The sequence below is a fragment of the Anopheles coluzzii genome, chromosome 2, assembly GCF_943734685.1.
Source record: "Anopheles coluzzii chromosome 2, AcolN3, whole genome shotgun sequence".
Lineage (NCBI taxonomy): Eukaryota > Metazoa > Arthropoda > Insecta > Diptera > Culicidae > Anopheles > Anopheles coluzzii.
The window spans coordinates 8,703,381-8,728,234 of record NC_064670.1 but is presented as its reverse complement, the minus strand read 5'-3'; the positions used below and the strand labels follow the sequence as shown (position 1 = coordinate 8,728,234).

The window sequence follows — 24,854 nt, the reverse complement described above, 5'->3', positions numbered from 1 at the left end:
TAATATATAGCTGTAAACAATGCAAACGACTAAATTAGTAATCCACACGTTACCTTACCGTTACAACGTTAACGATCGCGTTAAACAGAGTGAAGCGCGCATTGCATACCTTTAGGCGTTTATGGAATAAGATGTTCGCTAGCGTTATTTTTGAATTGTCACTTTATTTACGTTATTTTCTATTACTACGTTTTCGCTTTTCGTACATTTCTTTTCAACACGCTGTTGTGCATTTTACGTAAATCGTTTGAAAGTTACATCAAAACTATTCCTCCCTAAACGAAATACCAATGCTACCCTTCCGAGCGGGGACGGGAAGCTTTTTATAATCGCATTTTGGCAATCGCTTTGCCGACACTAACGCAGTTTGCAAAATAAAATCGTGTAGGAAACGAAAACACAAATACTCAAATTACACTACTTTGTGTTCGCATTCGCATCAACCAGTGCGACACAGCCAGTCAGGCTGCCTTCGAGGACGCATGTGGTGAAGATGGTGGGTACGCATTGTGGTACAAATAAATAAAACTTATAACATGCTCCGGTGCGAGCCACACTTGCGGGTCGCGGTCGCCTGCTTCCTCAGACCCAGTTTCCTCAGTCCATCCCGCTCGGTTGCCGGCTGACCGTGATATCCAGTGGCGACTGGCGCTTGGTACTACCGGACAGTACGCTCGACTCTTGCGCATCGATGTCGCGGATTTGGTTGGAGATACGTTTCGTGCGTGGCGGTGGTACCGGTGCGTTCGCTTCCACATCGCCGTGATGGGCCACGCCAGCACCGCCCATGTTCGCGATCGGTTCCGTGCCGTGCACACCCTTCTGCGTCTTTTCCCGGTTCCAGCGCATCAGCGCCTTTATCCGCCCCCCATGATAGTGATAAATATAAAGTGCAGCAAATCCACATAGGACCAGAAAAAGCGATATAATCGCCACCAGTGGGCCCATATACTTGACGCCCTTCGGTGGTTCCTCCTCGATCGGTTGCTCGCCCTCGGCCGGTTCCGTGCTGGAGTCGGGAGCCCGGGTCGGTGTCGGCTTCTGGCTCGGCCGCAGCGGAGTACGATTGTCCTGGCCGTCCTTCTCGCTGACCGATACGTCCGCACAGGCGCGGAACTCTTCCTGGGGGCCACAGCCGACCGCACCGTTTCCATCCGGACAGATGCCCCAGTTGTTGCCGGCGACGTACTTCCACTGCACCACGCAGTTATTGCAGTTTAGATCTGGTGGAAAGACGGATATCGATTAAAAGGAAACGCATTGTGAACGTGGGCAGACAAAAGCCACATACCTGCGGGAAGTTCTGCCTTCATGTCGTAGATCCGACTACCGTTGCGGGGGTAGAATCGCGTCTTCAGGTCGTTCGGATGCGGAATGCTCGGTGTACCGCTGACGATGCGCATCAGATGCTTGTCCAGACAGTCTTGCTTGGCCTGCACATTGTCACAGATGCGGAACTCGAAGTATCTGGCAATAGAAGGAACGAACTTTAGTGAGAGACCCATACGACGTACCATTGGCAAAAACACTTACCCCATGTGGCTGGCAGTGAGCTCGACGCGTAGCGTGATGGTGGTGCCGGGTTTGTATCGTCGCACTATCACACCCTGACCCCATTTGCCCCCGAACTCGTGCGGACGCGGCAACGGTGCATCGAACGGATCGCCACACTCCCCACACTTGCCCTCGTTCCTTTGCCACTGCCGGTTGAATCCGCCACAGTACAGCTCGTGGTCGTTGTAGTTGGGCGGGGTGGAAAATCCGTACCGCCAGGCCGAGGCACGGCTTGGTGGCTCTATTAGGCGGCCATGTCCGGCGGTGGGATCGATGTTTGCCGCCAGCAGAAGACATAAAGGCACAAACAGCACACTCAAGGACACTTTTCGTCGATTGATCATGGTGCTGTGTTGTTGTTGTTTGGAGTTGCTTCGTTTCACGTGAATTGGAATCTCGCTAAGCGCTGCAGACTGTCCGAGGCCTGCATGAAGGAACAAAAGCACAAAATTACACTCCTTGAAATACAAGCACTTTTTAAGGTATAATGGAACTATAACAAACAGTTGGACCTGGTCCGACCAGGTTCCTCCAAGCGTTTGCTCCAAACGTCACTGTCACTACCCCGAACCGACACCGATGAACCGTCGATCGCAAATGAAGTCCCAAAAAGTGGTCCACCCCGATGTAAGGAAGGGTCCGCGCTTCAAACCCTGCCAAACCTTAAGCCACTCCCCCACCCTTCCCTACTCCAACCTAAGCCGGAAAAAGGGAGTGAGCAGGTATGGCCGTACACAATTTGATAATAGCTCGCACAAACCAATCCGTCCACCGCCGTTCCGATACGGTTCCTCCGCCACAAAAAGCGCATCTTCCGCGTGCTTGCGGCACATACCGCCTGTGCACTCAGGGCACGGCGCCGAAGCATAAACGCTGCTTGTGTACGCACGCCGTACACGCGGGGGAGCGGAAAGAAGCGGAAAGAAGCGCATACAGCATAAACATGCTCGCACCCGCCCATAGGAGGTGTGCGCGCGCGCTCGCTCTGGGTGGGTGTTGGTTGTAGGGTGTAGAAAAATAAAAAAAAAACAAAAAAAAAAACGCACCACACCAAACACAGAACAATGGGTATGTGTGTGGCAGGGCAGCGTCAAATACCTTCGCGGGCAACACTTGCGCGTTTTGCGCGATGGTTGGCATGGAAGGAAGTCGGCAGCGTTTTACGATGTGCAAAATACCGCACTACTACTGGAGCTACTACTACTGCTACTACTACTTCTGCTTTCGATCACTTCCTTCCTGATAATGGGGTGCCCACTGCTACCGGTATTTTACACCGTGCGGATATCGGGTATGACGCGTCCGCGGTCAGTGTGTAGTGCGTGTTTGCTTACGTATCTCAAACATGTGTTTGCACTAAATCTTGTAGTGTATGACAGCTGCACCGGTTCACAGGTGCTCTCTCTCTCCCTTGTGTCCGGTTACATCGTACGCAATCTTTAGTCTTTCACATAGCCCAAGGCAAACGGTTATTGCTTTCACTTTAATGCCTTCACTTGTCTTTGCTGCTCAACTCCCCACGTTACGCAAAAAACTGATAAGAATGGAAGATTTGACGTATGAGATACCATTTCCCATCTTACACCGGCGAGACGGCGTGCTTAATGTGTAGGCTTGATTGCGGATCACATACGGTCGCGGTTACAAGATCCTCAAACGCGGGTTTATCGGTTGCGGATACTCGTGCGACAATTGTGCGACAACAATGGGGCACGCTGGGAGGATTATTAGGCTATGACGACGAGCTTACAGCGGTGGCTTACATGTTACGGCAAGCGGTGGTTTACATAAACTGCGAAACCATTTTGTGTCACCGATGCGCTTTTTAATTGTGTTATGTGATACTAAGATTAGAATGTGTGATGTGATACTAAGCGAGCATTGTTCGGAGAGGAGAGAGAATATGGGCGAGAGATCAATTTTAAACGATTACAGTATTTCTACTATTAAAATAGTTTGTAGGATGTTACATTTCAATTATAAATCAACTTTAACTGTCACCAGAACTTAAGTTTATGTGTTGATGGCATAGTACAGCACTCTGAGTTGTTTTGTTTCGCCAATTACCCACTAGAGGGAGCCACTTTATGGCGCTGCTGTTCTCGCCGGCCCGTAGATTGTACTACACAACACCAATTCGGTTCGGTTCGTTCCCACCATGACTAGCCGAAAATAAAGATAATTACACCCGTGTCCAAACCCCGTGTGTACGGGCAGCCGAAAAAAATAAAATAAAAATCATATTTAACCGTCACCATACCAAAAGCTCTCACTGTTACATTTGAATGTGTTGGAGCTGCAGCTCTACACACGCGGTTGCAGATATCGACTACTGCCCCTTGCTCTGTGCCCTCCCAACACTACCTATTCGCGCTGACCCCTTTCCCACGAGTGCAACCCTTTCGATGCGGTACAAGCCCCGTAAGCTCTGACCGCCAACGCTTGGTACACACAGCAGCGTTTTGCTTTTAAGGTCCAGCCCCACGACTCACCTATAAATTGCAACGTGCTACATTCGGTGTGGTGTGCCGGCGAACAGAATCCACCACAAGCTGACATTGAAAAGTAGTGTCCAACTGACCGTTACCAGCAGCACGGAGGCGAGGCCAGAGTGAGAGGTGAAGTGAAGACCGGTGAGATGTATGCAAAAAAGATGTCTACTGTCCGTTGACAAATAGCTGTTTCCGATCGGCATACATTTAGCGGGCATTGTTCCCTGGGCTGAGGGTGTAGGTGTGTGCGCGTTTGTTAAGCTGCAGTAAACCACCCGGTGAAGGTGCTTAGTACTGGGCAAGAATATGCGTAACTGGTGGCAAACCAACTATAAGTTATATACACAGCAAGAGTGCGTGATCAGAACTGTCAAGCTCTCGTCACTGGAATACAGCAGCAAACTGACAGCTCCGTTGCGATGTGAAAGAACGAAACGAAACCCTCTGAACGATGATGATTAGAGTCAGCGAATTCGTGAGCCTCGATCGGATTATAATTAGAGCGAGAGTGAGCAAATCGGAGGACAACAGATTTAAATTACAGTGCCGAACGGATCATGCAGATGCATCTTGATTTAATGCCGTTGGATCGTGATGGGAGCTTTGTGCAATGGTTAGCATGCAACGACCTGAGCGGGGACTTAGTTTTGACACATTTGGCACCACCAGAAGTAGCACAGTTCGTGAGTGTGGCTTCAGTTTGTTTGTTGTTTAATGTTATGCTTAGTATTTTTGCTGTCAAATAAATCCCAAGAAAACTGAAATCCGACCACCAGCAAAGATAATTTGAAGGTCGTGTCTAACGCTAACCGCATGATTGATATACAACTACAACCAAACTACAAAAACACACAATGCATCTCGAAGCCAGCCTAAACGAATCGAAATGATGGAAGAGTTAGTCGTCTCTATTTTGCGTTCATTTTCTTTTGCCTTCATTTACGGCAAAATGAAGCTAATTCAATTGACGACCGTTAAAGTAGATTGTTTGGGAAAGAAACCGCGAACCGTATGATCGATGATCATGCATGGGTGATTAGCGGTAGTGTACGGTGGGGTGGCACGTTTGGGCGCCGGCGGCAAGGCACAATAAAATGCATTTTATTTCGTGTTTGGGTAGGCACAATTTTCATGGATATCTGAGCCGGAAAAAAGGGATGAAAAATTACGAATATAAAGGCAAACACAGTCCACCAGCGGTTGGCAGCGGTAAAGTACGCGATCACTTGGTTATTGATTGAGTTTCGTACACACAAAAACAACAACAGAAAAAAAAACTTAATCATCTTTTACTTAGCGAGTGTGCGGTGGTGTGCCGTGGAATGGGATCGTTTCACTTTTACGTGTCAATGAAGCCATCGGCGATCGTAAAAATTAGCCACTCAGCTTGCCCCCGAAGGAGGGAAGTGTTTTGCGAGTGCTTTAAACTTGAAACGAGAGCTAGTGTGTGGCGGAGTGCGCTTTCCACGTTTGAATGATAACTCAGTGCCCATCGTTGTGCGCGAGGAAAATCTGTGGCAAAAAGGTGCTTGAATGGAAAGGCCAATGGAAAGGCCTCGTGCCGGAGGCGATACGATATCTCTCTCGCCCGTTCGAAAGCCGATCAACATCAACGTCAGATAGGCGCGCAGTAGCTTCTGGGTGAAGCAACCGCTTGATGTCGATAAGCACCATTAACTTGGATACAAACTGAGCTACGGACTTGTTACAGCAATCGTTTGGCTTGAGTGTGTGTGTGTGTATGGTTGGATGGGGAAGAGCAGATGGGACTGGATGATAGTGCAGATTAAAAGATGATCTGTCCGTCGAAAATTAGGCTTCAAATTGCTCAATTACCCATTCACTGATTGAAAATCTTAATGCAATCAACTACATTTTTATCATAGTAACAATTTGAGCTCAGAAATTATTAAACGAGCTCTACACAGCTTATAATTTTGCCTATTTGTATCGCCCGGCACGCGTTCGATGGGTTGGCAGTAGTTCCACCCGCAACTCTTGCGTAATGGGTGTACTTTTTAGCGATTAAAACCATCAAAACCTAACTCCGGTGGACATCAAATGGATAAACGAGGACGCCTCAGCACGACGTGTAGAATGTGTAATGCTCCGGCTGTAATGCTGCGTGCTTCGTGGATGAGCAGGTCGGGTGAAACACAAACGCCTACCACGAATGTGGTCGCCCCGTTGCCATTGTTGATTGATTGATGGCAATGTTGGCCACATGGACTGCATTCGTCGGCGGGCCAGTCGTACAATACTCGCATTGCGTAAAACCTTCAATTTTTGTATGCCCGCACTCGTTCGCCTATGCTGGGTGTTTTATGTTGATGTATTATTTTCTTCACCTATTGACCACCAACCAATTGGATTTATCGAGTTGCGTACAGCTTGCTTCAATCCTTCCGATTCCGTCTGCTGCCATCTCGACACCTGTACAGCAAGTCAACTTATTTCCTGCACACACTTCGAGAACTGCTTCGTGTTGTTACTTTAAAGCTCAAGTGCTGTAGATCACTGTTGCTCAGTTCCGCTGATATAAGTGAACGGAGATCTTGGTACAGTTCAACCGCTCTGGTCTCTCTGGACCCTTCCACTCCAGTTCGTCACTTACTACTCAACAGCGGGCTCCGTAAAAGGTGTGGTCCACCTATAAGCTAGCGGGGGTTCATGCCGTACGAGCGATTGAAACTGTTTCGTGTAAGCTTTTTTTGTATGCAGTTTTTTTTTAATTTCTGGTGACCTTAAACAAAAAGCAGGAGAACTGGCAAGTCGTCTACGGGACTGGTGCCTTTAGTTGCTGCGTCATCAAGCCGCATGAAATTCAGCTGAGCCTTGTCATTGAAAAATACTTTCCGGAACGGACTATCAGCGGATGAAGCGAGCGCACAGCATGAACGGTCTGGTCTGTCGGGCTAAAGGAATAGCGCGCGATGACTAAACCGGGGTTCGGAACGAAGAACGAAGAAAAAACAACAGAAAACAGTTTAAGAATAGGTTCTGTTTCCGCTCGACTAAAAGTTCTAACCAATCGTCGATGAATCACTTTGGAGCTTGAAAACAAGATCCCTTCTCTTTGGCAGCGGTATCGATCGATTTGGCTTTGATTAATGATACTTTTTTGATATTCTAAATCAGTGTTATTGTTTATTTTCGACGGATTAAAACATGCAATGTTCAAACAGCAAACAACGAACTTTTTGTTTTCAGGTTCGTCGCTTGTTGAGTCTTTTGTGTTTTGTACCATTAAAAGTCGTTTGTTCACGGGAGCTTTTTTGTGCTTTAAGCTTTCCGCCATAGAGACAAACCAAGCTGACCCAAGCGGCTTCAGGAAACACGGGTAAAAATTGTACTACCACCCAAGAAATTCGACCGTGAGCGGGATAATGTCAACCTAATTCTCCGAGCCGCACGGTTTGCACCACATTGAATACGCCGCGCGGTGCAATTATATCAGCTACAGCCGTCTTCCGCTATCATTACCGACGCTTTGCAGCCACTGGATAAGTCACCGGCCAGATTGCCGGGTTACCGACGCACACACCCCGAACCATTCACTGCGTTCGTTACCAGCACACCCTCGGTCGACACCCGACGACAGCAGACAATGAGCTGCCAGAACTTGCTGTTGCTGCTGCCTGCTGTCGGATCATTATCGTCAACAGTGATTACGCCTAACGAAGCTTACACCAGGAGATGACGTTGTACTAAGCCACTGACTAGGGGAAAAACATTAAAAAATGGTTGCATCTTTCCTTCTGCACCCGATGCCACCTAATAGTCACATTGAACTCTCCCGGGGTACATCAACACCGATCGCAGTAAGCGGGAGAAGGGGATTGCAGACTGGCAAAACAATTAGACAACTTTCTTCGCCGGCTTGTCATCGCCGGCTCATTTGCACCTCGCCAGAGCTCATGTAAGGGCTCACAGTCGACGGACAGACAAAAAAAAACGCATCAAGCGATTTGAAACCCATTCCAAGCTCATTGTTCGGTTCGGTTGGGGAGAAAATGGTACAACAATCGCTACGCGTCAGAGAGCGCATCAGTTGCATCGTCTGTTGCATCTGCAGTGCGGTGGAGAAACAATGCCCCGAACGGATGATTTAAGCGAAAGAAAATAGCATCCAAACGTTGTAATACAGTCTTCTGTAGTAGACATTCTGTACAGACCTGGCATCCCTGACAAGGAAATGAAGTTGTGGAGTAGTGGAGGGAGCGAGCAATGCAGTCAACACCGTCACTGTTGAACCGTGTGGAAAGCGGTGTGGTCGGTGAGAAGTTGTTGCGGTTGTTGCGTGCATTCTTCCCCTCCCGAATTCCCATTCCCGGATGCTGCGGTTTTTCTTTCCCTTTCAAGCTTGAGAGGCTTTGTGCACGGTTTCGCCATGCTGCAATCGGAAGTGGTTTTGTGGCGCATTTCTTGGGCACCTTGGATTCAGCGAAGGTTGAAATGAAAACAAAGTGTCAGAAATTAAGCTAATTTATTGAACAGAAAGCAGAAAGGTTTTTGTGCGTCCTTTAGCCGGATTGATTTTAAATAGTTGGCTATTGGGTAGAGCGTGGCAATAAGTTTGTAGTTTTTATGTGCAGGCAGTTGAGTGTTTGCGTTGGCGATGATGAAACACCCGGTGTAATGCACTTTTCCCATAAGCAGATGGGCATGAACGTGGGCATGAGAATGGTTCTGCGTCAGAATAAGGCAACGCACGTGTACAGCACGTCGATTGTATCGTTGCCTTGTTCAGCCTGGCCTTTGATTTAGCTTTATCGATTATTTTGTTCATTATCTAGTAAATGCTGCAATTGTACACTTTTGTACCATGTTTGACATGATATTTCTATCAAAGTCCTTCAAACGTATCAATAATAAAACATAAAAAAACAGTGTTTCATAAGTCTCTGTCTGCTGGTGCTGGGGGCCAATTCCACCGGGGCGTATCCGGCACTATCAAACCATCTCAGACACAGTCTTACTTGATAAGTCCAAAAACAAAAAACAAGTTAACCGGTTCCCTCTTGCTCTGACCTCTTACACAACCTCCCGCACGGTGAGCGGCCCACAGACAGTTCCGTAAACAGTCTTCAGTTTGATCCGTTTTTTTTAAACACGAAAATCCTTTGGCTTCGGTTTCACCTTCATGTCATAAGATTTAATCGCCCGCTCACTCTTCTGCCTGCCTCCATCCCAGCTCTTTCTACTCTGGGCTTTCATTTTTCGGCTCATTTTGGGCTGGTTTCGTGTCGTTTCGAAAGCCTTTCTTGTCACGACCTTGTGCTGTGTGTCGCTTTTACCTATCCCCGCAAATGATAGCCACGGGACAGGAAATATCCATAAAAAAGCTGCCCAAATTCAACCCGGGTCGGAGGAAATATCACCATTCACCTACGACCACCGATTATGAAGTCGGTGAGGAAGTGAGGAAGGTATATTAAACAAAACTTAAAAAAAGCAATTTTATTCACAGTTTTCTTTTGCAAAATTTCAGCAGTTTGTGACGATGAGTGAATTGTACAAAATTATTCACTGGAACGATGGCTGTATCCACTATCGGTTGTTCGTCAAAGTACGGCAGGTGCATATAGTAGTGTGATCACCATTCAAAACCTGTTTACTATGTGTTGAGTTGCATTATTAATGGTGGGTGCAGATTGACAGCAGCTAAATAATTGCTTTAAAAAAAGGTAGTATAAGGAAATCGGCAGCATGATAAATTTCTTTTGCCGGAGAAAGTCGGAACAGATTTTGTGAAGAACTAAATATTTTATATTATTTTTAAGGTAATTTGTTTGTAATTTTTTTGTAAGCAAGGTCTAAAAAAGAATATTTTCTAATTCGTTAGATACTGTTAAAACTAATTTTATTGTTTTATTTTACCATGTGTCGAACGTTTTTCATCCCGCCGCCACAAACGTATAACGTGAGTGAAATTTTAATTTATAACCACATGCTCCTTCACTCCTCTTCGGCATTCTTCTGAGCTGACAGTGTCAATTGACTACGGCCAGCGGACAAACGGATCCCACCGAACGGCCAATCAGCCAGTGTGGGATCGATTTTTCACCTTTCGCTTTATAGCCTTTTCATCCCACTGCGGCAGCCTGTCCATCACCACCCTGACCTGGGCAGCAGCAATGCCCAAGTGTTCGGGGAGAAAGGCTTTCCCTTTTCAATAGCACTTTCTGCAGCCCGCCGGAGACCCGCAGGTTGTCATTGGCTCTGCCTGCCTGTTGGCGCACTCTTCAAAAGACAAATAAAGTGAATTTTCGCCAAAATACAGCCAACGAAGAGGATCATTTCAACAGTGCCCAGACAACAGCCCAGAAAAAACTTTACGCAACAGCGCAACGAGCCCATTTAGCTCGCGACGATGAGGAACTCCCATCCGCTCTTTATAACCGAACCACACTTTCCACGCGGGTTAAGTGTCACTTTCCGCAGACAACAACAGCAAAAAAAACGGTATCGCTTCAGGTTCGCACGGTGTTGCGGTAAGAAAAATCTTGCCCCTCTTCCCATAAGAGCATACCTGCGTGCATCCGGGCGTCCGGGGTTAGAGTACGCGTGCTGGAAAGATTTAAAATTATCTACATCCCATCCGCAAAAGCCACAAAGACGACAACCGCCACGGGACGAGCGCATAGTAAGACAATGTCATGTGTATGCTGCGGGTAAGAAACACCGAGTGAGGGGAAGTTCAATGTTTGGAGCTAGATGCCATCCACAACCGTTCCCACCGACAGCGAGGGAGCGGAGCGTTCGTCTTCGGCAATAAAGGTGAGCGCGCAAAGTACCGTGTGCGCGCTTTCTCATCACTTTTGATGGTTTAAATGCATCTGGGCAGACTGATGCGTAAGCGCACCGTCACACACGCCAGTAAGATTATGTTGAGCGGCCGGCAAGATTGAGTCCCCGCGTGCAACCTCGCTTTGAAGTTAGAAGATAACCTACCAGCACAACCGTAACTGCAAAGTAATGGGCTTTTGGTTTGGGGCTGTGTTTTTTTTTTTTGGGAGGCTTTGTGGGTGGTGGGTGGTCTCTAAAAGCTTCAGTACGCCCTTCAAGGACACGTGGTGTTTGATGAATGCGGGAGGAAACATGCATAAGCGTTCAATTTCGTGCTACCACCAACCAACGCCACACGAAAAGGTTGCCTTCGTTTGAAGCGACTGGAGTGTTCGCTGCTTCCAAGCTGCCTCCCAATAGCCTCCCGTTACTCTACCGTCGCACGAAAACGGTGCACCTAATTCGCTAATTAGCATTCAAGGCTCGGTACCGACTGGCGAGAAGACGAAGAACGGATTCGATCGGTTCCGTACCGCGTGAGTCAAATTTGTACACTAACTAGACCCGCACACATCGCTTCCAATGGATTCTCGATCGCAGGCGCAAGCTAATAAAACTGTTTACTTTTTGGACTGTGGGCCGCGGCCATCGGGAGACTTTACGCATGATTAATCGATGCTGGGTTTCGATGTTGGTTCGTGGTGCGAATTTGAAGTGTTTCCGTGCGACTGAAGGGGAAGAAGCTTCTATTGCTTTTGATGGAGGATGCTATTGCTGTTTCACAATAAAAGATAGCATCATCGCATGTTATTGTTCGGAGGGTTCTAGTAAGAGATGCTAAATCAACTACTAGCACCATGGGAAGCTGAATGTTTAACTTTCCCATCATCATCTGGGACATTTGCATACACTCTTACTGTTTGGAATCGTAGGAATGGGAGAGATCTTCTCTAGTTCATTCTATGGAAAGTAGTTTTGCAAGCGAAAAGAGGGAACCTGAATAGAATGTTTTTTTTTTTGCATCATAATAGTGAAGAAACTCAACGTCCGGAAAGAGTACACTTAAGTTGAGGGTATGTGAGACTAGCGATGATTTGAATGAGAATGCTTCGAAAGATAGCAACTGATCCTCTGACTGTCTAAAATTGGACACAACGCATGAGAAAGAGCAAAAGTTGCGCAAAACAAGAGCACTCCTCGCAGTGCCGTCTGACCTCCCGGTTCACCTAGAGGTACTGGATGACTTTAAAAATACTGAAACCGAATTACGAAAGCCACGGCGGCACAGCAATCGCCATGATGGAATCAAAATCAACCACAACAGCAACTGAGATGAAAGATGGCAAAATTGCGTGTCAATAGACGCGCGCTAGGCACGGTAGAAATGCAAGAAATAGAAAGATCACGATTGATCCATGACACCTAATTATCACGTTACGCCAAACACAGAGGTAGCTCGGATACGCAACTCCGTGCGCTTAGAGAGGCGATGAATATTCATTCGCATACTGGACCTGGAAAGAACTGGACCAGGTGAAACGTAGTGGAAAGAAAAGTGCTACGAAATGATGAGCCGTGGTAGGAGACAGACTGTTATAATGAGGGTAATTAGAGGTCGATCACATCTGCTTTCCAGCAGTAGTAGCAGCAATCCAGTTTAAGCAACAGTGGAGGATCTTCAAGTTTAGCAACTTTTACGAGATGAGATGCAAATCCGTAGCCCCACCGGATGGCATACAAATGACTATAACACTTTCTTTATTGAACTTATAGCCCTCGCTCGTGGTGTCTAACCTGTCCAGCCAAGGTAATGAACCTAAATTTTGCTACACGAATGATCTGTTCCACTTTCCAGCAAAAGGGCAGCTCGAAATGTGCCACATTGCGTGAAGGAAAATTCTCGCCCATAGGAAAACGGCACCGTTGCACACAAGGCTGCATCCAGCAGTGACCTCCTTTGTGTGTGTGTGTGTGTGCCTTTCTCTTGCACTCTTTCGCCTCGCCATCGTCCAAAGAAAGCAGGAAGTAGTGTGCCTGGGGAGGACTTATTACCTTCCTGGAGGAGGCACACTACACGCGACATCATCTCGCAACGATCTCGCAGCATGGAAAGTCGAAATGTCACTGGCGGCTAGTGGCGTGTCTGTTTGTGGCCCACTGAGCTACAAACTGGTGTAATGGTGTGGGATTCGTATCGTCATTGCCTTCCGGTTATAGCGGTTGCCAAACAAATATTGTACACATTTCACCAAAGCTTTTAGCTTTCCAGTCGGAAATGGAGCAAACAGTCTGGAGAAACTGACCGGGGAGGGGGGATTTCTTGTTTGCCTTTTCAAATACGCTGCACCCACACGAACCTAACGGAAGAAGGGCTTATTCAATAGAGATTTGTTTATTGCTTCATTTGTAAAATAAAAAAAGCATAACGTGAAGTGACCAGTGAAACGTAGCAATGTACACAGTTGTCGGTTCGGCTTTGCCGTAGATTGATACCTACGCATTAGCGAAACGATCGCCACGATCGCTTCTTGCGCTAAACGTTCCTTCCTGAAAGGCGCGACACCATGTAAGGCAAGACCAGTCGACGTTCAATGACCGTAACATTGACCGAGAGGAGAAAAGATGGTTTATTTTGCTTATGTTGTGAGGTATATTTGAGTGTTTAAGATTTCTGCCGAAAAATTAAAGGTGTTCCAGTGGGGCAAATATCCGCCGCTGAAGGGCTTTTCTACCACAAATACAATATTGTGCTTGGTGTTTTGTAGGAATTTATATGAGTGTTTGCATGCTGCTAATAGCAGTTTGCCGGGAGAGTATAAAAGCTTCACAAAACAGCAACTTGACCCATTTAGGTGAGGGTTCAATGGTAAATAAAAGAAATTAAGTTGAATCCCCCTCAATTCTACTGCCGCTCAAAATGCACTACTACGCACACAGCCGCGACACTATCGCACGATGCAATCTCTCACGTCAGTTTTAATTAAGCCTGGCACGCACATTTATTAAACCTTCACTCAGAATTTCGTGCAAAGGTTACACAAATGATAGAAAAAAGAAGAAAATGTTTGAATTAAGAAAAAAAACACTCTCTTGGTTGCATTTGTGTCGCAACAGCCGACAGGAGTTGTTCTGTTTCAGTTCTCTTCTGTAAAACACACCTCATGCCTGTCTCGGAGAACTTGTTTCTGCTAGTGGCAAGCAACAAGTTTCTTACAATCACAACCTTTATGTTGCCTTTTTCTTAGCTTCACGTTCTGCCTATCCCACAGCCGCCTTTTCCTATTGCTATCAACACGCTCCGCCTTTAGTAACCGTTTTCGTGGCAGCTGCATAAAGCTTTCCGTTCATGTTGCTTTCCTGTACAGAACAGGCAGGTTTGTGGTCGTCGCTCTCGTAGCATTTTTTCCCCACTCTCCTTCTATTTCCACCGTTTTCAGGCACGGCTTGTGCCTGCTGTACGGTAGCTAAGTGGATTCCAGACGTCGTACAATTGGCGATACTTAAATGTCAGCAGCCTTTTAAGAGCAGATTGGCTCCACAGCGGCGATGGTACATCGGATGCGGTTGATGCAGTGTGGTATTAGGGAGCTAAACCTTCCCAAAAAAAGAGCCCCTTTTACTTTTGCAACCGGCCCGTGTAACCGACATCCGCTCTGGAGTGTTTTGTTGTTTCGATTTGCTGTGCAAAACAGAAACACAGAAAGAAGCTTTTAAAATAAAGTGAAGCTTCATGCAATTGTACTCTTCATATGTAAACCTCCAAACTGATTCTCTTTCGTTGGCCTAACCTTTGCGAATGACTGTCATTCCCCCTTTTTCCCTACCGTCAATGGCGTTGTGTTCCGAATTTACTTTGCAAAAGATGATATCGATTGCAGTGCACGAATACTGTGGTGCAATTCGGAGGGCGGGAGGGTTTAGCATGAAACATGAATAGCAAACAGTGCACCAGACGGCCGTGACGTACTTTTTAAAATGAAGGCACGGCTTTGCAGGGTTTTCCAGGGGTTCTCATAGTTGTGGGACTCTTCCTTGACTTTTTCCTATTGGAAGTGAACTTTATGAGATGGGAATTGGACTATATGGCATCCTTTTTGGACAGGCTCCTTGGAAATTTCTATTGGATTTGTCCAACAACGGTGCTAGAGTCTAATTCCCATGGTAGAAAGTTATTAAGTTAAGTTATTAAGTTATTAAGTTATTATTCCCATGGCATAAAGTTATTTTCCATTAAAGAAAGAGTCAATAAAGTGTTCCACAACTATGAGAACTCCTGCAAAACCCTGTAATCCACAAGCCATGTTGGGCTTTGTTTAGTTAAAATGTATATTAAAGTGCATTTCCATTTTCTGAGTTATTTTCTCTGTTGTTTGATCCATTTTTTTTCTCTTTTTTTCTAAAAGAAACACGAAAATGCTATAAAATTATACAAATTATCCAGCTCTAAGCTCGGATAATAATTGATAGAAAGCTTCAAAATGTTTTGACCGACTTTTTGACCGACTGAGACCTGCACACACACATGAGACACGCCTGCAACAAATCTGCATTATCCGAGAAGGTGTTAAAAACAAATAACAACACCACACGCCTCGGAATGGATAAGAAAAGTAAAAGTAGCGCGAAACACACAAATCATCCCCATTGAACAGCACCGCAACAACACGCGCTCACTTTCTATCGTATTGAACCCGCGGTCTTGCTGCCGCTTGCCACCGCGTTTATCGACACCACACAACACAAGAGCCCCACTTTTTTCCTATGTTTTATGCACCCAAGGCACACACACGATACAACATCGCGGTTGTTTTTATACGGTTTGTTTCTTTTTTTTTGCAAAGATCGCCCTCGATCTGTCTCACCTTCTCCTCTCGCAAAACCGGTTGGCAGGAAACAACCCTTCCAGCGGACGTTCACTTTAGCGCACGAAGAACGTGCGACAAGAGCGGTTTTCTTATGCTCTCGTTCGTTCGATTCTGAACGTGTGCGTGTTCTACTTACCCCACACTGAAACGGTGCATAAGTCTCTCCTCCTTCCTCCCGCGTTGACTTTTGTACGTACGTACGGACACCCTAGGTTGACAAAACTTTCCTTTTCGTAGGCTTCGTGTGCCGAAACCGTTGACGTTGCCGTGTTTGCCGGTCACTTTACCCCCCGAAACGTCGGCTCTTGCACCACAGTCACTTCACAAAACAGTTGCTGCAGCTTGGTTGAACGAATTTAACCACTTTTGAACCGGTTTGCTGTGCGCTTTTTCAGGTTGACTGGTCTCCCCACACCGTGGCTTCTGGTTCTAGTTTCTTTTTCTTTAGCGGGTCTGGTAATTTTCGCTTATTTCCTTCATCTGTCGTATTGCTCTAATATCACTAGGTACACCTGGTCGGTTGTTTGCATCACCAAATTTGCATCGAATTAACCACCGCGGGCTTTTCACTATCAGTAAACTAAAGCAGCAGCAGCACTTGTGTGGGATTTTTCTTCGATCGCCCACCCAAATGCCCACCACCGAGGCACGAAACTCACATGCGTGACCTGCGCGTCGAGCACGTCTAATTTCACGCGCGTACGCAAACCCACTATCGCGTATGCGTATGCTGCTGCCGGTGCGTGGGGTTCGTTGGTCCGTTACGAGCAAACGTTTGTGCGCGACTGAGCAGCGCAGTCGGTCTTCGGGCGTTTCTACCGACGAGTGCAGTGGAAGCGTTTCATTCAGCATGCGTGTAAGGAGTCGTCACAGAGCGGCAAACGGAACGGATAGCAGAGAAAAGCAGTAGGCCAACCAAGAGACCCCTAGAAGACGAAGCCAAACACGTTTGCTCCCTCGCGAGCCTCCCATCAGTCGGAGTTCGGAGTCGGTTTTCTTCGCCGAAGAGCCTGGCTGGTACGACTTCGGCGTGGTGGGGACGCCACGAACACGATCTTTGTGTTGGGCTTCTCTCGCAGGGGTTTTCGGACGCTGTCGTAAATAGCGGAACAGTTTGGATTACTATTACACTAATGAGTTGCGTTTTTGCTCGCGCTCGCGATAAACAAGTGATTCATATTTTTTTCTACAGAAATTAAGACTCGCTTTAGTGCTATGCTATCGCATTCGCGGCTTTTGCTACGGGCTCATCGGGAAGCTAATGTGGCTTAATGTATTCATTCCCAATCAGTAATAAAAACAGATGTTTAGGATATTATACACATTCCAATTCAATGAGCGGCGGTTGCGTAAGTGAGCCTGTTTAAAAACAGCAGAAAATTCGGATACGATAAATTAACACTCTGTTGGCAATGGTAATTATTTGTAGAAAAATAGATTCTTGTCATATTCCAGAGTCCAGTTAGTAAACTTAATAACAATTCATTTACATGCGTATTGCAACATCTTCTCACCCATCATAAATATTCCCTGCTACCGTTAAACGCTTATCAAAATCATTTAAATATTGCTTCCTCGACCCCCTTACCGCCTGCTGCTGCCATTGTGCAGTGTCGTACTTACGCGCCTAAATTTTGGTTTCCGAACACCATACCCTGCCAGCTAGAATCGTTCGATCTGCTTGTGGTTTTCGTACTGCTTCAAATTGGGCAAATTGTCCCACCACAGCTGCAGCCGGTGCTGCAAGATCAGCCGGAACCAGGGCGTTAGCGGTGCATCCAGCCGTGCGATGGCATCCGTCAGCCCACTGCGCGGAATGTATCGCACCTCGCTGACCTCGCTGTCGTTTGGCTTCAGGTCGACATCTTTCTGCAGGAACAGAATGTAGTCGATCTCGTGCTCTCCCCACGTCCCATCGCCCCGGTCGGCGTAGTGGATGCGGGTGATGTAGTGGAAGTTTTCCGGCCGTGCCTGTAAAACGCAAATTCCATTTAAGCAAAGCATTAATTGATACCATTTTAAAGGGCGGCCTTCCCCTTACCTGTGCCATTGGAATGCCAAGCTCGTAGTTCAATCGTCGCTGGGCAGCGCGCCGAATGCCAAGGGCATTCAGCTCCTCCCGCTCTCCCTCGATGTCGTACAGCGGATGGCTGCAGCAAGCGTTCGTGTAGCAGTCGGGAAATGTTATCTTCGTTCCCGTTGTCATGGAAATGTAAAAATCATCGAAAAACGAGCGATCATCATAACCATCGTCGGTAGCGTTTGAATTATTCATGCGTGTGCCAGCAGCCGTTCCGCGCGTGACGTAAGGAGAAGAAAGGAAACCGGGTTGGCATCCGCGAGAGATCCGCCACCCAACACTAACGGGCACGGTCGGTGTGAAATCGGTAGGAGAAAGTGGCGCGCTATCGTCCGAACGTGCGATGGGTCGCGCGGGCCTCTATGTGTGTGTGTGTGTGCGTAAGGCCCTATATCACTACGTACCTTTTCGACGGATCTACGTTGCAGCAGCATATCTCCGGCACTGTTGAACAGGAAGACACTGAACGCACGATGCAGACGAATGTTACCGTCGGGATCCACCCGGTGGCAGTCCCGCTTCGAGGCACTTCCGGTGGCCTGATCGTGATCGTTCACCAGGATACACTTCTCCTCCAGCGCCTGTTCCTGCAGCTTGGCAGAGCTGGCCGTGGCCACATTTGAAAAGGAACGGGCGGGAAGAGGTAGCCTCCCAGCAGTCCGCAACCACGAGAACAGCATGTTGAGGGATATTGGCGCTTCACGACAGCACAACTTACACACTACCCTGCAGTACGGTCGAATGTTGAATCAAACTAGCGCGTGAGAGGGGGGAAAACCAGCAGAAAGCTCGTAAAACAGAAATTCCTTCGCACCGAGCTCCGAAATCATGGACTTATTTACGTTGCGGTACGAATTGTTATGACAGTTCTCGAGGTTGAATTTAAATGTCAGCGAGCTGCTGGACTAGTACCGGTTGTTTATTCGGTAAAGTGGTTCCAAATGCAGTAGACACGAGTTTTAGAAGATCGAATCTATTAAAATGAACATTCTACAACGTCTTGCGTATTTTTCTGTGCAAATATCGTACATTTTCGTACACACCGCCACTGTTGTTTTGATCTCGCAAAAGGCCTTTTCGCCAGCAGTCACTGTAAACGTCATCGAAGGTGTGCGGTTAAGGGTCCTATACACGAGTGGAAGATTGACGAAAAGTTGGTTATTGTGAACAGTTGTTTTTGATAAAATACACAAGGAATCGCCTTCATTTAGGAAGAATATTTATGCAATACTACTATCTTGTTTTTATTATTCATAAGAATTCCCAAAACCGCAAAATATCATTTGTATGAGTATATTACTAAAAAATTTATTGCACACTGTAGCCGTGAACTAGCACCTTTGGCAAAGTGCTATCGTGGGCTGTCAATATTCACTTGACGTCGTTGAAGCAGCGAAAAAATTGGTAATCAATCTCATCAAATCAAAAGCAAGAGAGTTGCGATACTATTCGGTAAATAAGTGGAGAAACCCCTCGCAAAGGGTTTCCATCTAACTCTGTGGGTTTTTCCGTTGCATCGATCCACTTGCTAGTCGGACGACGTGCTCTCTTCCCTAAACATTCCTAAACGGCCGAACCATTCACGATGGTAAGTAGCAGCAGCAGCGGCAGTAGCTGACGGATGATTATTCCATCTCATCAGCAAAATACCACCCCCTCCCACCCCGTACCCTACCACTTCCCATCTGCACCCACACGCGCTGCTATGCGCTGGAGCCTACATAGCCGATAACAAACTTCCGTTTGGTCCACCCACAGATTCGCTTCATACTGATACAGAACCGTGCGGGCAAGACGCGGCTCGCGAAATGGTACATGAACTTTGACGACGACGAAAAGCAGAAGCTGATCGAGGAGGTGCACGCCGTGGTGACGGTGCGAGACGCCAAGCACACCAACTTTGTCGAGTTCCGGAACTTCAAGATCGTGTACCGCCGGTACGCGGGGCTGTACTTCTGCATCTGCGTCGACGTAAACGACAACAACCTGTGCTACCTGGAGGCGATCCACAACTTTGTCGAGGTGCTGAACGAGTACTTCCACAACGTGTGCGAGCTCGACCTGGTGTTTAACTTCTACAAGGTGTACACGGTGGTGGACGAGATGTTCCTGGCGGGCGAGATACGGGAAACGTCCCAGACGAAGGTCCTCAAACAGCTGCTGACGCTGAACTCGCTAGAGTAAGCCACGCCACATCATTTGTTATTTTTCGCCTGCTGTTTTTCCTCCTCCTTTCTTTCGCTGGCCCTCGTAGCCGGTTAAACTATTCGCACTTTACTGCCGATACACGTGTGTGTAGAAGACGACGGAAGACGCGCACAGCATTCCAAAAAGAAAGAGTAGCGCAAGTTGTTTAGTAGAGCTCGCCTGCTCGGAAACGTATTTGAGTTGTTGAACAACAATGTAGTGCAGCAGCAGTAGTAGTAGTAGTGGTAAAGCCATATTTTGGGGATTTCGAAACCGATCCCGGGACCCATCTCCCATATTAGCTTGACGGAGAGTGTCAGCGTTTATGTTGTATCACGTTTTCGTATCGAACCATTTCGAGCACGTTTACCATTTAAGCTTCTCACCGGACCTGTATGATATGAAAGCGCTAACAACGCATGCTTCCGCACTAATCGGAGACAAGCAGACGAACATTACATTCAAATCACCCCCAATTTGCCCCAACGTTTGCGCTGAAAAGAAGTCGTGACGTCGTTTTGGTTTCGATCACTGCACTCTACCCCCGTACACTACGGACGATGCGGCCGTGTTGAGTGTTGGCAAAATATTTCTAGTAAACGTGCAACGAACCACACACATACACACACTCCGTGCGTGGTGGGTGTTAAATAATTCTGCACGAAGCTCACCAAAACGCGAAAGGTTAAATTAATCGAAACAAACACAAAAGAAAAGAAAACAAAACAATACACTATTAAATATGTAATGAAAGGTAAGGCAAATATTATTATAGTATAATATAAACTATTACGATATATTAACGAAAATGATCTGTATTTGCGTAGTAATCGAATAAACAGAGTAAAGAGCAAATCCGTTGGACAACTGTTTATTGCAGCTTTGTCTCGTGTGTATTGAACGAACTGAACGAATTGTGCTAAGAAAGTAAGTAAAATATGTTGTACAAATTAGAACCATACATACTAACACGCTATGTATGTGTCCGTCTATTAAAAACATGAAACTTTTCAAAAGGCACACGTGTTCTACGCCTAATCCTACTGTCCCGTTCTCAGTCTAGTCATTTCCACGGTCGGGGTGTTTTGTTGGACGCTTTCCCAGTCAGTCCCAGCTGATGCAAGGCCGTAGCGGAAGCGGACCTCCCATTCATCATCCCGCAAGGAGGAACCGTAGCTTCGTTCGTCCCAGTGCCACGTTCACCACTTTTCCGCCCCGTCGACTCCTTTTTCGATTGCTTTCGACAGCTCGATAGTACCTGCTCTAGTCGTTTGAGATCGTTCGGCGACGTTTGTAGCAACAGTTCGATGTAGTTGTGCAGCTGCTCCTTGGGGATACTGCCAACGGTCGATTCCGTTGGTTTTCTCCAATTATCGGCATCCCCTTTTCCACCGCCCGATGTCTGGAGGGAATCATTTTCATCGGTTAAAAGGGAGTGTTTTAACGAGCGAACTCCATCCAAACGATCTTTGTCTAGGTGTTCGAGGGTAAGACGATTGAATTTGGCGCTAGTCGTCTTTCCCGCCTCCTGCTCGAGCAGTGTGCAGTGGTTGCCGGTACTGCCGATCTGTCTGCCCGTACTCATCAAAAGATCGCGCGTTTGCTTCCACTGGTTTTCCATGATCGAGTGCACCTGCACGGCAATGTCGGCCCGGCCACAGCGTATCGTGCGCAGCTCCTCCTCCAGCTCGTGTATCCGCTGGGCGGAATTTGCTAGCTGCAGGCGGTACAGTGACTCCTGCTCGTTGCACCGTTCGGTGAGCAGCTCAATCTCTTGCTCCCGTTTCTGGTCGATTAGTTCGATTTGACGCTTCGCTCGATCGGTAAGCGTTCGTTCGCGGGTACGCGATTCCTCCTTTAGCTCTTCTTCGACGGAAGCGAGCTGCTTCTGGAATTCCTTCAGCTTGTCCGACACGACATCCTCGAGCTGCGATTGGTAGTACTTTTTCAGCGTGAGTCGTTGCAATTCCAGCTCTTTAAGTAACTTTTTCTAAAATAAAAGAAAATTTAGTTTTACAACATGGATCTTTATCTTTTTGCGCCCATCTGCTTACCGATTCTTCTTGCAGCATTGCGTTCTGTTCCTTTACGTGCTTCAGCTGATCCTGCAACGTTTCATTCTCCCGCGTCACGTCCGCAAATCTCTTCCCCAGCGCGTCCGTCTTGGTCTTGAGCGCACAAAAGTCCGCCCGCAGCCGTACGCCATCGGCAAGCTTTTGCTTTTCCGCCGCCAGTTCCGAACCGAGCTGCTCGTTCGCTTTTCGCTGCTTTCCTAGCTGCTCTCTTAGCTGCCGTTCGTTGTCGCGACTATTTGCCAACCGTACTTGCAGATCGTCCAGCTGCTGTCGATGCACCTCTCCAGCGTCTCGGCTAGCGGACACGAGATTCTCCACCTTTATCTCCAGATTATCCTTCTTATCTTCCAGCTTGCGTACCAGCGTGAGCGTTTCTGCCAGCTCCTTTTCGAGGAAGAGGTTCTTGTTTTTAAACTCTAAATTCTCCGCCATCATCTTCTCGTGCGCATCGATGTGCTTCAGCTCCATGTCCCGCAGCTTGCCGGTCAGGCGGGACGTTTCCTGCTCCAGCTTGTCGATGATCGACACCTTTTCCTTGTCCACCGACAGGGCGACGGAGATTTTCTCCTCATACTCGAGCAGCTTCATGTGCAGCGATTGAATGTTGCGCTCGCAGTGCTGCCTTCGCAGTCGCTCTTCCTGCAGTACCTTTGCGTAGTCGGGCTGGCCACCGTTCGTACCGTTCGTTTGCCAAATGTCGCTCAGGTTTAACAGTGGCTGACCGTTTTTCCCACATGATTTGCTTACCATTCCACCAGCACCACTGGCGGGCACGTTTCGGGGCGGTTTCTGAGGGACGGGACCACATCCGGAGGAGCCCGGTTTCGTGAGCCCGTTGAAATCGTTCCGCGTAAGCGATGGATACTCTTGCAGGGAGAGACTGTTGAGATCAATCAGAGATTCTTCCGGACTGTGGGTCGTAGCTGCTCCGTTGTGCTGGTACGCATGCTGTGGCTGTTGCCTTTGCTGTGATTTATGTGGCTCATCTTCCTGCAGAAACCGATCTATTTCGTGCAGTATGTACTGTTCCTTCACAGGTTCTTGGTGGTGGTTCTGGTGGTGGTTCTGGTGGTGCCCGTGGTGCTTGAACGGAGTGGAAGCCACATACTGCTCGGTTCGCTCGGCAGCCAGCGAGTAGTTGCCTATCCCTGCCATCGTGGACCCGCCGCTTCGCTGTGCAAAGGATGCATAGGACAGGCAATCGACGCCCAGGTCCCAGGAACAGTTGGCTGGGGTTCGAGGCGTCGGTGTGATGGGCGATTCGCAGTTGAAGAAATCGGGCGGTATCAGCAGCAGCACGTCTGTTTCATCCGAATCACTCATCACATGCTGATGTGGGGGGGCATGCAGAATCACTCTTTAGCTAAAACGATACACTACTTTCTAGCTTTACAGCGCTGTTACAGGCCGTAAGATTGTAAAACCAAAGCAAACGGTCATGATGATGGTGTGCCACAACAGTAGGACACAGAGAAAAAATAACAAACAAAACACACAAGCCGCTGTCCGTTGATGTCAGTTGCTGGTACCAAACAAACCGTTGCAAGGGGGTTATCTATTTGGGTGCTGCATCACTTTTGGATGGGATTTTTACCTTGGCTAGAAGGTTATTGGTAACTAAAATAGCACCAAAAGCACCAGAAAATCGAAAAATTATCCATTTTCAATGATTTTAAAGCGTTTATTTGATTAAATTCGTCATACTTCAATAGTCCCAAGTAACAATTTGGATACTTTGGGAGAAAGTACTTTTGGGTCCGTTTCCCCAAGAAACTCTTTTGTTTCGAACAATTGGTGGAATATAGGAAAATTTTCCAATTTTAGTAGTTTATCAAACAAATAACTAAATTAATAATGCGGAAAATTACCCCGAAAACCTCCAATCCGACAGCGTGCTGCCATAGCGTGTGACGGGCGAAAATTCGCCCGTACAAAAATGCTCCTTGGGTCCCCGGCTGCCGGCGAATTCTGTCAAACAAACCTCATTTGCCGTTTGCCTTTTGTGACGCTTCTACACTACTCTGTCTGTTCAGCGAAGGCGACGCGGTGCTGCCCCTACAGCTCAATTGTTCCGTGAATTTGCACGAATCCGCATCTGGCGTTACTTGTTCGTTCGTGTACGGAGGTGAAGAAAAAGTTTAACAACCACTAAAATGGCTGACGACAAGAAGGACCCGAAGAGCTCGGAATCGGAGCACATCAACCTGAAGGTGCTCGGGCAGGACAATGCCGTGGTGCAGTTCAAGATCAAAAAGCATACGCCACTCCGCAAGCTGATGAACGCTTACTGCGATCGGGCGGGACTGTCGCTCCAAGTGGTACGCTTCCGTTTCGATGGACAACCGATCAACGAGAACGACACTCCAACGACGCTGGAAATGGAGGAAGGGGACACAATCGAGGTGTACCAGCAGCAGACCGGCGGCGGAAATCGTTCCAACCAGTAGACGAGGGAAGGTGGCGGAAGGACGGCAGCCGGAGGAGAAGGTCACAATTGCACGCGCTCTCTCAGCCGCTACTACCACAGCCATGAGAGAAGAACACATCATTGGAGGGGGAGCCATGCAGCAGTGACGAGATTTAATGTAAAACAAACAACTAATTTAGCGCGTGGTCTTCTTGCTCACGTGAAATAAACATTCTATATTAATAACACCATATTGTTTTTCGGTTTCCTTTGGCCTTGCTGTTTTATTCGGGAGGGAAAAGGTGTGCGGGCTTTGCGAGCGGTAGGAGGGAGAGGAGGGAAAACGGGGAAGGCGCGCAAAAGGGAGTTCTTTTCGCCGAACGTTGGCATCGCGGCATCATCTTT

General features: G+C 47.5%; 5 protein-coding genes across 6 annotated transcripts; 2 read left to right on the top strand and 3 right to left on the bottom strand.

Moving 5' to 3' along the window:
• Positions 1-144: 144 nt before the first annotated feature.
• On the bottom strand, positions 145-16,466 carry LOC120950318 (uncharacterized). 2 transcript variants are annotated; one of them, XM_040368267.2, is made up of 4 exons: positions 15,837-16,466; positions 1,534-1,978; positions 1,292-1,467; positions 145-1,223 (listed from the first exon to the last, which is right to left on the bottom strand). In XM_040368267.2, the coding sequence occupies exons 2-4, from the start codon at positions 1,896-1,898 to the stop codon at positions 598-600; spliced, it is 1,167 nt and encodes a 388-aa protein (XP_040224201.2). In that variant the 5' UTR covers positions 1,899-1,978; positions 15,837-16,466; the 3' UTR covers positions 145-597. The 2 variants fall into 2 exon arrangements, with proteins under 2 accessions (XP_040224201.2, XP_040224203.2); XM_040368269.2 differs by lacking the exon at positions 15,837-16,466 and adding an exon at positions 2,059-2,200.
• A 653-nt stretch (positions 16,467-17,119) lies between these two features.
• On the bottom strand, positions 17,120-18,921 carry LOC120950319 (isopentenyl-diphosphate Delta-isomerase 1). The gene is made up of 3 exons (XM_040368271.2): positions 18,185-18,921; positions 17,742-17,888; positions 17,120-17,671 (listed from the first exon to the last, which is right to left on the bottom strand). The coding sequence occupies exons 1-3, from the start codon at positions 18,458-18,460 to the stop codon at positions 17,363-17,365; spliced, it is 732 nt and encodes a 243-aa protein (XP_040224205.1). The 5' UTR covers positions 18,461-18,921; the 3' UTR covers positions 17,120-17,362.
• A 220-nt stretch (positions 18,922-19,141) lies between these two features.
• On the top strand, positions 19,142-20,834 carry LOC120950275 (AP-2 complex subunit sigma). The gene is made up of 2 exons (XM_040368183.2): positions 19,142-19,368; positions 19,539-20,834. Exons 1-2 carry the CDS (start codon positions 19,366-19,368, stop codon positions 19,962-19,964), a joined length of 429 nt encoding a protein of 142 aa, XP_040224117.1. The 5' UTR covers positions 19,142-19,365; the 3' UTR covers positions 19,965-20,834.
• Positions 20,823-23,545, bottom strand: LOC120950274 (rootletin). Its single transcript, XM_040368182.2, has 2 exons — positions 22,022-23,545; positions 20,823-21,957 (listed from the first exon to the last, which is right to left on the bottom strand). The coding sequence occupies exons 1-2, from the start codon at positions 23,363-23,365 to the stop codon at positions 21,031-21,033; spliced, it is 2,271 nt and encodes a 756-aa protein (XP_040224116.2). The 5' UTR covers positions 23,366-23,545; the 3' UTR covers positions 20,823-21,030.
• Positions 23,546-24,024: 479 nt separating this feature from the next.
• On the top strand, positions 24,025-24,700 carry LOC120953164 (small ubiquitin-related modifier 3-like). Its single transcript, XM_040372884.2, has one exon. The coding sequence runs from the start codon at positions 24,196-24,198 to the stop codon at positions 24,487-24,489; it is 294 nt and encodes a 97-aa protein (XP_040228818.1). The 5' UTR covers positions 24,025-24,195; the 3' UTR covers positions 24,490-24,700.
• Positions 24,701-24,854: the final 154 nt, after the last annotated feature.

What these genes read in the sequence shown, in the direction of transcription:
- LOC120953164 (XM_040372884.2), top strand. Translation starts at nt 24,196, where the DNA reads ATGGCTGACGACAAGAAGGACCCGAAGAGCTCGGAATCGGAGCACATC.
- LOC120950319 (XM_040368271.2), bottom strand. Translation starts at nt 18,460, where the DNA reads ATGCTGTTCTCGTGGTTGCGGACTGCTGGGAGGCTACCTCTTCCCGCC. An exon ending in AACGTAGATCCGTCGAAAAG is followed by an intron (nt 17,889 to 18,184) that starts GTACGTAGTGAT and finishes ACGGGAACGAAG; the next exon opens with ATAACATTTCCCGACTGCTA. An exon ending in TTGGCATTCCAATGGCACAG is followed by an intron (nt 17,672 to 17,741) that starts GTAAGGGGAAGG and finishes TGCGTTTTACAG; the next exon opens with GCACGGCCGGAAAACTTCCA.
- LOC120950318 (XM_040368267.2), bottom strand. Translation starts at nt 1,898, where the DNA reads ATGATCAATCGACGAAAAGTGTCCTTGAGTGTGCTGTTTGTGCCTTTA. An exon ending in CTCACTGCCAGCCACATGGG is followed by an intron (nt 1,468 to 1,533) that starts GTAAGTGTTTTT and finishes TTCTATTGCCAG; the next exon opens with ATACTTCGAGTTCCGCATCT. An exon ending in GAAGGCAGAACTTCCCGCAG is followed by an intron (nt 1,224 to 1,291) that starts GTATGTGGCTTT and finishes TCTTTCCACCAG; the next exon opens with ATCTAAACTGCAATAACTGC.
- LOC120950274 (XM_040368182.2), bottom strand. Translation starts at nt 23,365, where the DNA reads ATGAGTGATTCGGATGAAACAGACGTGCTGCTGCTGATACCGCCCGAT. An exon ending in CAATGCTGCAAGAAGAATCG is followed by an intron (nt 21,958 to 22,021) that starts GTAAGCAGATGG and finishes CTTTTATTTTAG; the next exon opens with AAAAAGTTACTTAAAGAGCT.